The sequence below is a fragment of the Mycteria americana genome, chromosome 4 (genome assembly GCF_035582795.1).
Source record: "Mycteria americana isolate JAX WOST 10 ecotype Jacksonville Zoo and Gardens chromosome 4, USCA_MyAme_1.0, whole genome shotgun sequence".
In the NCBI taxonomy this organism is placed as follows: Eukaryota; Metazoa; Chordata; class Aves; order Ciconiiformes; family Ciconiidae; genus Mycteria; species Mycteria americana.
The window spans coordinates 75921439-75935864 of NC_134368.1; the positions used below are offsets into that span (position 1 = coordinate 75921439).

A 14426-nucleotide genomic window follows, 5' to 3' on the forward strand; every position below is an offset into this window, starting at 1 on the left:
ACTGTAGGAGTATCATGTAGCAGTTAAATCAACCATTAGGGGTGACCTAATCCTGATTTCCTCCCCCCCCCCGCACACACACACACACACACTTATCAAGGAGTTGTGATGTTCGTGCTGCTTGCATTCTTTCCACTTTTTAAAACCTGCACTAGAAATTGTCAGAACCTGATACTGGAACAAGCTTATCCACATACTAACTTGCCCACCTTCCTTTCTGGCTTATTTTGTACACTTCATTTGGCACGGAGGGAGTTGTAGCTCATCACCCTCTCCCCCCCCATACCGAAGTTCAGTTCCAGTAAGCCCCTCCGGCCCCTGTGCTGTGTGAAGGAATAGCTGAACACATCCAAGAAATGCTATGGGGTCAGCTTTGCACTAGTACGATTTTTCTTTTCTAGCACAGGAAGACAAAACGTCTTAATTTTAAAAAGGGTGGTTGTTGTTATTTTCTTTCCCACCAGAAATGAGGGAATTACAGTGCGAATGGTCGAGACCCACAAATGCCCCCCCCCCCCTTTTTTTTTTTTTTTTTTTTAAAGAGCGAATTGGGAGCGGGTGCAGGACCGGGGCAGCGCATCCTCCGCCTGAACCCCGCCGGCGCGCAGCGCCGCGCCCGGAGCGGAGCGGGGGAGCGGGGGCACCTTCCCCTTTGCTCTGTGTGTGTGTGCGCGCGTGTGCCCGCCCGCCGGGGTGTGTGTGTGTCTGTGTGTCCCTGCCTGCCTCTCGCTGCCTGCCTGCCTGCCGCCCGCGGGCGAGCCGTGAGCGCCGCCGCCGCCGCTGCCCTTTGATCCCGGCGTTAGTGTTAGTTAGGGGCCGGGAGGCGCGCGGGGCGCAGCCCTCGGCACCGCCGCGCCAGCCCTCGCCCCGGCACGGCGCCCGGCGCCCGCTCGCCTGCCGGGAACACATCCCCGGCCGCTGAGGGATACTGCGACCGGGGACAAGCCAGGTGCACGACCGGGTTGGGGGGGGGGGGGGGGGAAGGAAAAAGAAAGAGAGAGGGGGAGAGGGAGCCCTTCGCGGTGGCTCCGGGAAAACCGGCTTCAGCCCCCTTTCCCCCGGCGAAGAGGGAAAACCCGCCCCGGTTAGCAGCTCCCCCGGGGGCCCCGGCTTTGTGCCTGACTGTGCCCCCCCCCCCCGGTCTTATTTGATCTCCCGTTAAACCAAGGAGGAGAATGTGAAAAAAGGGGGAAAATGCCCAGGAGGAAGCAGGAGCAGCCCAAGCGCCTCTCTTCACGTAAGTGCCCCCTCTTTTTGCCATTTTCTCCTTCCTCCTCTCCCCGTCTCCTTCCCCTCTGCAGCCGCCTCCGTCGTTTCGTGCATTAGTTTAGGGTTACAGAGGTGAAACTGACAAAGACACAGCCTGGGTTATTCCTCTTTTAGGTCTGAGCTAAGGCAGCCATGTTGGTGATGAACAGCCTTGTGCCCTTTTAATTTTTCCTCTCTCTCTCCTTTCCCCCCTTCTTTCTTCGCGTCTCTCGCCCTTTCCTCCCTCTCCCTCCCCTCGCCCGTGATTGTGCATTTGTGCTGGGGGGGGGGGGGGGGGGGGCGGTGTGGGTTTCTCTTTGGGGCCGGAGGGAGGGGGGGTCTGTTTTATTGGGGTGGGGAGGGGGGCTAGCACCGGAGGGGAGGGCGGCGAGAGGGGAAGCGGCTGCTGGCGTCTTGTGCGGAACCAGCCGAGAGGTCCGTCCCCGGCTAAAGGTTGCGGCGGGGCTGGGCGGCCCGGGAGCGGGGGGAGGCTGGCAGCGGCCGCGGAGGGGGCCGGCGGCGGCGGCGGGGGCACCCCACACCGACCCCGCGGCCACCCCCGTAGGGGGGCCCGGGCCGCCGGCGGCGGCGGGGGAAGGGGGCGGCGGGGAGGCAGACCGTGGCAGGCGAGGTCCCTGCAGAGCAGGGAGAGGCGGCGGCGGCGGGCTCGGGGCTCCTCCTGGCCGCAGTGAAATGAAGGGTCAGGCGAGCCAGGAGAGACTCGGGCTTCGGCGGCGCTGCCCCAGACGAGAGCAGCAGAGCACAGGGCTAAAGTGCATCCCGATCCTCCGCCTGCGGGCACCCCGTGCGCACGCACACTCACACACACACACATCCCCTGACACAGCTCACCCTGCCCTGCTCCTTCTCCCTCCCTCCCCCCTCCCTGCCTATTTTCTCCCCTCTTTGCAAAACAGTTAACTTTTCTCCCGCTCGCTCTCCCCCCTCTCCTTGTATTAAGCGCTCGGCAGCTATTGAGAGGGAGGCGGAGGGGAGGGGAAGGGACCTAAAAATACCCTGCCCCTGCTTGGCCCCAGGGTTGGTTTAAGGAGAGCGGGGGGTGGATGGAGGGGTCATTTGTCTGTCTCCGGCACATCTGCTCGGAGCGTGTCTGTAGCCCCTCTGCGCTGGGCTCGGGGCAGGGCGAGAGCTGAGCCGCCGGTGCCGGAGCCTGGCTCGGTCACCGGGAGTTCACCGGGGCGGCCCCGGCCCCTGCCCGGGGGGCGCCGCTGCGGGCGGAGCGCGGCCCGTCCCCCCTCCGCTGTGCGAGCGAAGGGGCTGGGGCAGCGCTCCCCCCGCCCTTCCAGCACCGGCACACGGGCCGGGGCCAGGGGTGTCGGCGCGGGGGGGCGGCACTTGCAGCCCCGCAGATATTTCTCTCTCCTTTGCCTTTCCGCCGGAGCCGAGTCAAGGGCTTGAGTCGTGGTGGGGTTCGCTCGGGGGGTTTCGGTGGGGTTTTTTTCTACCTTCCCCGCCTCTCGCCGTTTGCCCCCGCGCAGCCCTTTCGCGGTCCGCCCGCTAGAGGAGCCGAGCCGGCAGCCCAGCCGGCAGCCCCGGCGCTAATTCCCCGCGCAGAGCGCCGGCCGGGGCGGCTGGCACGGGGGGGCGGCGGCGGGAGCGCGGCGCCCGCCTCTGCAGCGCCCCGGCCCCGGCGCGGCGGGCGGGGGCAGGGGCCAAGCCCGGGCGCGCAGGGCCTTGCGTGGCCGTGGAGGGGCGTTTCGGGGAGGGGGGTGGGCGAGCGCCGCCGCCCCGGTTTGGCAGAAGCCCTGCGGGAGCGGGGAGGCGAAAAGGGGCTCTCGGGGCGGGAGGAGGCGGCGGGGCGGGCGCTGCGGGCGGCCCGGCGGCTGACCTTGCCCTCGCCCCCGCCCCGGTGCGGCTGCCCTCCGCCTGCCTCTCGGGCTGACATCAAACCTGGGCTCCATTTTAGCTCGCTCGGGCGTGCCGCTCCCGTGCGCGGCGGCGGGGGCTCGGCTCCGGCGCCGGGCTCTCGCCTGCCCCTGCCTCCGGGTTGCGCCTGAGGCTCCCCTCGGCCCCGACCTCCTGACCGCCCGCGCCTGGGGAAGTCACGGCTTTTTCTGGGCCAAGGAACAATTGCCTTCATTGTGCAAATCGAGTTGTGCGTGTGTTATTTGGGTTTTTGTGTGTGTATGTGTTGTTTTTTTTTTTTTTTTTTTTTTAATGCACGGCCTGATTTGCAGTTCTTTCGGATTAATTTTTTAGTTCAGTTCATGGGAGTTTTTGTCCTGATATGTGAAACACGCACATACTGTATGTCCCACACGAATGCTACTTTTTAATGGGATTTATTTATTTTACTTTCTTTCACAACTAGATCGCATTGGATTAAAAGCTATTCTTTGACAATAATAATACATTAGATAATTCAGGAAGAATTGCAGGAGTACTGTTCTAGCCTGCAGTCCTGCAGATTCGGAAAATGCCTTGGAATCCATTGCATTCAGTGTGCAAATGCTATAAATAGTGATTTAATTTTTTTTTAGCAACATGTTGCTTTAATGGGTACTCAGTGTAAAATACATTTTTATTCTACAATTTCTGCTGGGTGTAGCAATACATTTCTTAGAGGAACAGTGTATGTATTTCATTTTGAAGTATTAATGATGGCAGAAGAACGTAAAGTACACCATGCGCATCTAGAAGGAAGATGGCTAATACTGTATTCAACCTTAACTCTGCCCCACTGTGGGTATCACGCTATGATTCACTCCTAAGTTATGTTACAGGTTACTGCTGGTACATGAATGCTCTCCAGTGCACCGAAATGATGTAGCATCTTACTGAACCTCTCTGCGATATTTTGGATTCTGTTGCAATTGTTTGGGATATAAATAGTAAGATGTTGATACACAGACTAATTTACCAGTGTTACAATGTAACTGAGCAAATGTCTGGCAAGTCCTGGGGACTCTAGTATAGCTTAGATAGGAAGCTGTGTTCTCAGGACCTCTAGGCCTTAATTTCTTATAAATTGTTACGTACCCTGAAATGCACCTGAAGAACACTGTCATGCTGCTTGAAGTGACAGTACACAGCTGCTGCTGACCAGGACCCTGATTTTATACTTCTGTCCATTGACTTCATTGGACAGCCATCGTGTAAATTTAGAGGTAATTTCACAAGGGAAGACTGTATTGCCAAAACACATGCTATGGTGAAGTTCTCTGTATAAGAGTTTGCTAGAGATGTATCCGGCTGTTGCAACAATTTAACTTAGTTTCAAGGGCGTTGCTAGATATTGACGCTTCAGTTGTTGAATGAAAAAAAGGACTGATATTATTAGATGCAATAATACTGTGTTTTGGTGGCATCTGCTTAAAAGGGCAGAGTTAAGGTTGAGCTCCCAGTCACTGGAGTTGCTTACAACATAATTTAGTTTGGAAAGGGTCCTTTGGAGGTCGTCTAGCCTAGCCCCCTGCTCAAAGCAGGACGAACCTCAGGGTTCAGTCAGGGGGATGGGCCCTTTGAGACACTGGTATTAACATGTATTGTAAGCAGAGTTTCTGTGGGTAAGGAAGTCAGTTTTTGGGAACTGTTTAGTCACAAGTGCCAGCAGAATGTCTTCACTTACACTCTATGAAATACAAGAGAAAGTGCATCCTTTTTAATTTAAGATACAAGTGAATGAGGAAAGGACTTCAGGAGTTCCTGCATAGACAATGGCTCATTCATACCCAGACTAAATACTATGGCAGTGTAGACTCAGTTTATAATGACAGAGTTAGGTCCATAAGTTAAAAATTTTCCCAGTGCACGTGTGTCTTAAGATTATTTTTGGATGTGACTAACTCGGACAACTCAATTCATTTTCACTGGAATGCTTCAAGGAATTTTGCTCATTCCTGTGTGTGTGTGTGTGTGTGTGTTTTAGGGGATTCCCCCCCCGCCCCCTTCAGCTACTTCTGCACTTAATTTTTTTTTCTCATCTATTCAATTAGCATCAGAATCTTTAAAAATGTATGTATAAATACAATTTTACTGTTTTTCTTCCCCTTGTTGCCTTACTTTCCATTCTCCCTCACACTATTATTTTCTTTTCTGAGAATTCCTGAAAGTCTATTTCCTCTGAACTGCACAAATGTGACTTGGAAGAGTTCAGCCTGAAAAGTAAAAGTTTTGGGAAGTTTTGAGGCACTCAAGTAAATGTTTAAGATCTAGACCACTACATTGCCTTAAGCGTAGCAATCGATACTCCTTGGGGTTTGGTTCTGTCTCAGAGGCTTGTAAGCAATGCAGTTTGAGAATGAATGCCACAATACCATTTATACAAAGCTTGCATTTGTTATAGAGTATCAGGCAGAATTAGATGCTACATTGAGGAGTTTGAACTACTACTACTTTCTGAAGAATGTGTTTAATGTAGGACAAACTGCAATGGTATTTTCTCTTGGATTTATTTTGTTAAGGAAGGAGATGCAGAATTGATACAATATTAGTTTCAATATCAAAATCTAGATATGTGATAATGAGGGGGCATAACTTCTTGCTTTCGTGGTAGGTATAGTGTTAGATAGTCCAGATACTGTGTTGAAGTGTTCAGCTGTTTCTATACAGTAAAAAAACCCTTAAACTCTGTGAAGCTTTTTATTATATTGTTTTTTATTGCTGGATTATATCATCAGAGTGTAAAGAAAATACTGTCAAGTAAATTAACAGTGATTTAGAGCTTCCTTCTTTTTTATTCCTGCAGCTTACTTTATTTGATACTTTCTGGTAGCAAGAGAGTGTGTGTTGGATGGGTTTTTCAAAAGACTTTCCAATGTCAGAAAAGCCTTTACTATCATTCAGCATTCAAGAGTTGCCTCCAAGACAAAAGGCTTTTGCCAGGAACAGGAATCTTTCTCTCTTAATAGAGTTTATTACCTTACTAGCAGACATTGCATGTACAAGGCGAAGCTTTTAACATATTTTCTATTTACTTTTTTTAACTTCTTACCGCTGCAGGAATCATGATATAGCTCATTGTCGACAAGAGGATCCATGTAGGGAAAATTATTATTCTTAGTATGATTAGGTTAATAATTTCATTGCTGCTATCATGGTTGTCCTGGTGGTACTGTAATGCACCTCTCAAATGAACAGCATCCTTTTGGTGGATGGAGTAGCATCCATACTACTCCACCTGAAAACACTGTTCTTATTTTGTCCCTCTCATGATGGTGAAGTCATCATAGACTTTTCAGAAATACCTTCTCCCTTTATGGGGATTCTTTCTGACATGTAAAGTCTCTGTCTCTTTAAATTTGTATGCTAATGGATTGTTGGTTTTTTTGCATTATACAAATGAAGTCACTTGTATAAAATCATTCAATGATCAATGTCTAAACCCATTCAATGGTATACTATGTCTTAGTGGTGTCTGATAGTACGAAATATGAATAAATCACACTGGAGTATAAATTGGACTACCAAAGAGTCAGTGTTGTGCTCATTAAGCTATTTAAGTCTTTAGGATCCTATGAATTAGATTTTAGAGGGGGTGGGGGTGCAAAAGATTATAGAAGAAAACCACAAACTTTTTAGTTGGCCAAACAGGAAAATCTGCAGGTAGAGCAGTGGAAAGGGAAATGTAAGAACATGCAGACAGAATGCATTTTTACTTATAAATTTTAAAATGGATAAAGAAAGAGTATGACTTAATCTTTGTAACAGAGTGATTGTTGTCTTTTTCATATGTAAGAAGGCAGGAGTAGGAGGAATTAAGTTTAGAAAAAAAAGAAGAGCCAGGAGGAGCTGGCTGTTCAAAGTGAAGTATTAGTAATTTCCTATAATTTAATCAGACCAGATCCCAGAGCAAGATAATGAGAGCATGACCTACAAAAGAGGACTTTTTGGAAGTTAAAAGGGTTTCTAACATGAAGCTTCACAAGGCATGTGATTTGTCATGAAGCATCATATAGAGGACTTTTTTTTCTTTCACATTGCAAAGAAATCATAATATAGACATTAGTTCGGATGATTAGGGAGAGCTAATATGGCTTATGCCTGGAATCCTTTTACTGTTACAGCTGTTAAACTACTCCAGAGTCATTCTTGAAGACTGCATCTTCTGAATAATATTTTGTCCTGGTTTCTAGTATACCATTTTTTGTTGCCTATTTTGCCATTCATGGTAAGTGATTGGTATCATTTAGGTTTATGTATACAAAAACTTCAGGATTTATGGAGGCTATAGTATCGTGTGTTTTACAAAAAAAAGAAAATGCAAAAAATCTGGACTCCAAAGTAGCTAGCAGTATGTAATAGAATCCTGTTTTCAAGGGGGTGGGGAGAATTGTCTTCCTCTTTCTTTCTGCCCCCCAAAGTAAAACTTTTTATTCCATTTAAAAAAAAAATGTTTTCTATGAAGATTAATAAATGATATGGGCTGATATGGGCATGAAGAATAATAAATTATATTGGGCTGAAGGAAAAAAAGAAACCCTCAAAAAGGTGGATAATATCCCTTTCCCCAAGGATTATTATTTTTTTTTTAAATGTAGTTAAAGAATAAAACTCGGACTTGACCCATACTTCAGTTGAAAGAATGCTTGCTGCAGGGCACAGTCAGCATTGGTTCTGCACATATATTGTGCATTGTGGCTACTTTAATGAAGGATTCAGCAACATGTATCCATAAGCTCACATGAGAGCTTCTCTTTTAGTTTTTGTTTTTTTACAGACCTTAGGGTCACAATTATGGAAGCGTTATGCTCCTCAAGACAATTTCTCTTTTCCTCATGTACCTTCAGTAGCATTTACAGGCTGGTATCCTCTTTGGTCTAGACTCCAAATATTTTGAAAGCTCAGTCTGAACCTGTCGGCTTAGTAGTGAGCTCTATTCCGTAAAGTTTCTCCTGCCTTTCAAAGGATTTCCTGCTTGTGGTGTAATTGCACTGAGTAGTAGAATCCGAAGTTAAGCCTAACACTAAGACAAGCGTGGTCCATTTTGCAGGTTAAGAATTCACACAGAGTCCAAGTTTGATTAATTTGGAATAATGAAAGAGTTATGGGGGATTTTTTTGAAAAACATGCAGTAAAGAGAGAAAAACTGGGCTGCATAAATAGTCCTTTCACTCGTTCTTTTCAATACTCAGGCAGCAGGGATGGAAGCTGGGGGGAAAGAATGACTAGTGCTGATAGTACAGTAGACCAAGAGAGAGAAGTTTTTATGCAAGACTGATGATTTAGCTGCTGTTTAGAATAAATTGTGTTCAAAATGAAAGGGTTACCGAGTGGTAGTGGTCTTGTAATGGATGGTTTAATCAGCAGTTTCGGAAAGTGAAATTAGGTTCCAAACATCTGCACTGTTTCGTTTCTTTTATTTGGGGCACTCTCTTACTAGGGTAAAAATGAAATTTTTGAAGCAACTCAAAGCAAGCTACTGTCATCATCCCTTTGAATTCTGCATGGTCCTACCTCTAGGGATTCCCTTCCTCAAGAAGGGTTTATAGCTCTGCTGGCCCTCATCTGGGGTTTGCTGCTTGGATGTGTTTTTCCTCTATTGTGGGGCTCTCTATGCAGGTACAAAAAATTCTTCCCTGCATAGTCTTATCTGAAAGTTTCTGTAAGGGAGAAGATTTGGTGCAAGCTTACTTTAAAATTGCAACTTCCTATTTTAAGTGGATGTTTTGGACGTGTCCTGGATCTTGGTGCTTATGTTAGTATTTGTAAGATGCTGTATCGGGGCAAAAATGAGAATTCTGGTGAATTCTTAAAAATAAATGGCAAATAATTTTTAGAAAAATGCATTAAAAGTATTGATGGCTTTAACAAGTGTATAGTTAGCTTAACAAGTGATCCCCATGTGTAAGTTTATTAGCGAACACAAGTTCTTTGCAAGCTACTTCTAGACTTCACTTTGACTTGTGTAGTAGTACAAATAATTACTCATCTCAAAAAAAAAAATTCTCAAAAATTAAAATCAGAACAGATCTTCCACAGCTAGATGATCACGCAGTGAAAAGCAGGTAAGGAACAGAGAGAGTGGCAGGCAAGTGGATTTAGATAGCAGCTGGTGGTGTAGCTGTTTGTGTTTGCATGCTTTCCTGAAGCACAGCCAGTGTCTTTCCCCTTATAGACCACTGTGCCAAATCTAGGCCTGGCAACTAGTGACTGAGGACCCATTTCTTTATCTGTGTTTGGAGCAGAACTTCCCCTTATCTACCTCTGTATTTCTAGCACTTTGAGCCCATAAGGAGCCCTTCTCAGTCACCAGTGTAAGCACAACAGCCTAGGGCTGCTCTAATTTCTGCTGCCCCCAGGCTCTCACCCTGCCCCTTGTTCTGGAAAGGAAGGGCTGACATAATCCTTTGGTCAATTCTGCATTGCCAAAGGGAGTTCTTTGCACAGTGAATAACTCTGAAGGGGGCTCTTCTGCCCACCTTGAGGTACTTTTACATTGCCCATAAGGTCTAAATAGACTTCACCATAATTGTTTATATTGTCTTCCTGCACAGTGCTGTGCCACATTGAGATAACAAAGCAAGCTCTAAATAAGCTACCTTGTGTACAGGAGGCAGTTATCACAGCAGTCTACCCAGGTTAATTCAGCTATAATACTTTTGGGTATACTCAAGCTGGCTCAGATATCGCTACGTAGCACTGTGTTATTTAGTATAGACATACTCTCATGAGAATCAGAGTTGTTGTCTTTGAAGGCATTTACTGGCCTGCGTAAAAAGTGTTGGTAAAGCCCACAGAGTTTTCAGCCAAGAAATGCACTTTGAAAAAATAAAATCAAATCCCTCTGCCATTGGCACACTTGTTTGTTTGTTCAGCAGAAAAGCCAGCAATGGAATGGACATGAACATGAAACTTCCCCTTCGCTTCTAGCTATTCCTCTGCATCTGAATTTTAGGTGGCTTTTTAGGCAGAATGTAGAAACAGGTTGCTGCCATTTATGCTGTGTCTGTGCCCTAAGTAACCATAGCATTAGTTTCTTGTACCAGGAGCTTGGCACAGAATCCTAAACCTCTTTAAAATAAGATAAGGTTTGAGGAATGTCCACTTTTTATTCAGTGCTTGCACATTAATTATGTGACCTCTGACTTTTCTTAAGGTTGAAAGCTGAAGCAGTGCCTTAAACAGTGTGTCTAGGAGTGAGGAGTGCCTATTCCACATGGACAGGTCTGCTTCTGTGTGTTCACCTACCACTAAGAGTAGCTTCCTAATCCTCTCTTATTTGGCTTTGCTTGTTAACCCCAAGCAATCCTCTCAGGGACAGAGAAAGCAGCTGTCTTTGGTAGCAAACACAGCACGACAAAACAAACACTTCTTGAAGCTTCCCTTAGATACGTTACCATAATATCATCCTTGTGGGAGGAATTAGAAACACAGAGAATATAATTTGCCGTGTTTTAATCTGACTTTAGGAAAGAGGAAAAAATTAAATTATAGGGAACTAGATTCCTGTGACACTTATAGGAAGGAATAATTTCAGTATCTGAAACCTAAACCTTTTGTTTCTGAACCAGTTGGAAAGCTAACGTGCATAAAGTATCTCAGGTGAGTAATGGGGCAGAGTAAAATGGTAAATCAGGAGCACATTATTTACCAAAAATAGAGCAGGAGAAGCTGCATATAGCAAAAATAAACAGAAACTAGTCAAAAACAAAGGAGATCTTTGTTAGAGCAGGTACGCTGGTCTGATGGCACCTGCTATGGTTGAATATTGCCATACTTACGGTTTGTAAGCTCGTCCCTTTACTTTGTGACCCCTTGACAGAGGTTGTAAACACAATAGGGATAATTAAAGGCATTGTAGCATCTTGATCTGAGGCTTCCCATGTTTTGTTTGTTGCAGCCTACATATTAAGGTGACATAGGGATTTCTGGTTGATTTTGTTTTTTATTTTACTTTATTGATCACTGGAACAACCTTCATAAATGTGTTCTAAAGCAACAATTCCATATAGTTTAAAAGTCTTTTTCTAAGAGGCAATGTTTTGAGTGGTTAGTGTGGGGGTGGGGTTTCTCTTTCAGTATTTTGATAAAAGGGAAAGAAAGTTCACAGTATTTGCTGTCACTACCTTTCCAACTTCAATATTTAGAATAATTTAAGATTACTTCACTGAGTTCTACTTAACATTGTTTTTAAACTAGGACTTAATGTTTATTATCAGCAATGAGCCAGCTTTGCAGCCTTCCTCTGATCTCCCTTGTGCTGCTAGGTTGATGCAAATGTTACGGAAGTTGCCTTGGCCTTCTCAGATGGGGATTCTTATTGCATGGGGATGTTCCTAGGAGAGAAATAATACTGTTGTTTCATACATCTTCATATCACTGCAACTTAGAATAGACTGTGAATCGAGATGGAAAGGGTCAGAGATGAAGCCACAGCTGGAATGCGCTCGGATCTACTTATTGCTAGTTAACAGACATTTCCAGCTGCTGTTGATCAGCCAGTCTCCAGGCTGGGTCTAGGTTAGAAAACACGAGGGAGAATCGGAGTGCTGTAAAGGCTCGTGCTGTGTTCCTCCTTTGCCAAATACTCGCGTCACACAGGAGAGAACCTGGTCATATGCGTAAACTGAACAGAAGTGTCTGGATTATTGAATATGTAGCAGTAGCGATTCTTCCGAATCGAGTGGAATGAATTGCTTTTGCCAGAATGCCACTGGGGCTGTTGGGAAGTTGAGATGTCTTATTCGTGCTCAGAGAAGGAAACGATGAGCTGACCAAAAAAGTCAAAGTAAGCATAGGTCAGAATGTACAACAGTACATCATATCATCAAGGCAGGCAAATGCAACCACTTCTTTGACAGTTTTTCAAACTCCAACATCTTTTATATGAAGAGCAGCCAGCCAGCCTCCTGCAGCAATAAAGAGACAGAGAGATAGAGAGAGAGGCTGTGTTCTTCCTTCCTTAGAAGCTAGCTGGGTTAACTTTGTGCTCAGGAGATGAAAACCTCCCTTTGCCAAGCAAGAATTTTTCTCTTGCTGTTTTACTGGTGCTGTAAGTTATAACTGTGTTCCTTGGAATGGTTTTTGGGTCCAAGAGTTCTAGACTGCAATGACAGAGCTGTTGGGGTTGTATGATGTTTGTGGGGATGTTTGGAGGCTCGGCAGGACAGTTTACAGACATGAAATCTCCAGCTTTTTTGAGTTCTTGTTTTTTCTTTTTTCCTGTGGCTCAACAGGAAGTTTTCTTCAGAGATTCTTCACACCTATTGGGAGAGCTTCACAGACAGCTTTTTTTTCAGCTTTAATCCTGTGTAGCGCTACTACACTGATGTAGGCTAGTTTTCTTCCTTTTTCTCTTTCTCCAAAACCACTTGTGATATAATCACTGCTTTTATCACTGATAATTCTTCTTTTCTTTCACCCTTTGCCTGTCAATATTTATGGTAAGTTTTCTAGACCAGCTGGAGAAGATTGGTCAGGAAAGGTAGGAAAGTAGAGAAATACCCATTTTTCATTTTGGTAATATAACTGCTTTATCAGTGTCACTCCCTGAAGACTGCTGGCAGTTTCAGAAGTTAATAGAATGAGAAGTTATTTGGAACTGGTTCAAGAGAAGACACAGCATGCCTTTAATCCACTGGAGAGAAGAGGAAAAGTGAAGGTTGCCATTTGTATTATCCCCGACATTGTTGGCCTGGCTCGGGAAATTAGAGCCAGTATCACAGAATCACAGAATCATATAGATTGGAAAAGATCTTTAAGATCATCGAGCCAACCGTAAACCTAACACTACCAAGACCACCACTATACCATGTCCCTAAGCACCTCATCCAAATGTCTTTTAAATATCTCCAGGGATGGCGACTCAACCACTTCCCTGGGCAGCCTGTTCCAATGCTTGATAACCCTTTCAGTGAAGTAAAATTTCCTAATATCCAGTCTAAACCTCCCCTGGTGCAACTTGAGGCCATTTCCTCTCATCCTATCACTTGTTACCTGGGAGAAGAGACCGACCCCCACCTCTCTACAACCTCCTTTCAGGTACTTGTAGAGAGCAATAAGGTCTCCCCTCAGCCTCCTTTTCTCCAGGCTAAACAACCCCAGTTCCCTCAGCCGCTCCTCATCAGACTTCTGCTCTAGACCCTTCACCAGCTTCGTTGCCCTTCTCTGGACACGCTCCAGCACCTCAATGTCTCTCTTGTAGTGGGGGGCCCAAAACTGAACACAGTATTTGAGGTGGGGCCTCACCAGTGCCGAGTACAGGGGCACGATCACTGCCCTAGTCCTTCTGGCCACGCTATTTTTGATACAAGCCAGGATGCCATGGCTTTCTTGGCCACCTGGGCACACTGCTGGCTCATCTTCAGGCGGCTGTCAACCAACTGCCCCAGGTCCTTCTCTGCTGGGCAGCTTTCCAGCCACTCTTCCCCCAGCCTGTAGTGTTGCATGGGGTTGCTGTGGCCCAAATGCAGGACCTTGCACTTGGCCTTGTTGAACCTCATACAATTGACCTCGGCCCATCGATCCAGCCTGTCCAGGTCCCTCTGCAGAGCCTTCCTGCCCTCCAGCAGATCAACACTCCCGCACAACTTGGTGTCATCTGCAAACTTACTGAGGGTGCACTCGATCCCTTCATCCAGATTATTGATAAAGATATTAAACAGGACTGGCCCCAACACAGAGCTCTGGGGAACACCACTTGTGACCGGCCGCCAACTGGAGTAAACTCCATTCACCACCACTCTTTGGGCCCGGCCATCCAGTAGTCATGGAGCAGATCAGAAATACCATGTTCTTCTGTAGGACTTCTGATTACTCTTTCAGCTGAGTGTCTCCTGGACTTCTGTTTTCTACGGTAGTGATTAGACATCAGAAAGTGCTCTCAAGGATTACCTTGTGCATGAGCGAGACAAGGAAATATTGTTTCCTTCTCCTTTGTTGTTTTTGTATAGTGCATAAGAGTACAAGCCAGGGAGTCAGCCTGCTGTCCTAGGCACATGTGACCCAACAAAAAGATAGTTTCAGCCTGAAAGAGAGCCTGTATTCTAATTAGATGTCCTGTAGGAAAGACGCACTTTGCAGTTTCTCAGGGAAACCAAGGTAACAGTGGTTGAGGTTGTGTATCTGTAGAGCAGTTGTCCCTCAGAGGAACAGAGGTAAATGGGGAAAAAGATGGAAAACATGCTCCTTGAAATGACTAGATATGTTCTGGATGTTGCTGTATGATTTTACAGTGCTGCTGAAACCTTCTAAAGAACTTTCTTCAAGTATTAAAA

The 14426-nt window shown here is 46.2% G+C and overlaps 1 protein-coding gene across 2 annotated transcripts in view; it reads left to right on the forward strand.

The window, feature by feature from the left end:
* The first annotated feature begins 1014 nt into the window (after window positions 1-1014).
* Window positions 1015-14426, forward strand: part of ZNF827 (zinc finger protein 827) — a 111700-nt gene continuing 98288 nt past the window's right edge. For both annotated transcript variants that reach the window (XR_012775621.1, XM_075500953.1), the window contains exon 1: window positions 1015-1237. Coding sequence is in view for 1 of the 2 variants with exons in the window: in XM_075500953.1 (XP_075357068.1) it covers window positions 1195-1237 (43 nt within the window). In the remaining variant the exon portion in view is untranslated. The remainder of the gene's footprint in view (window positions 1238-14426) is intronic.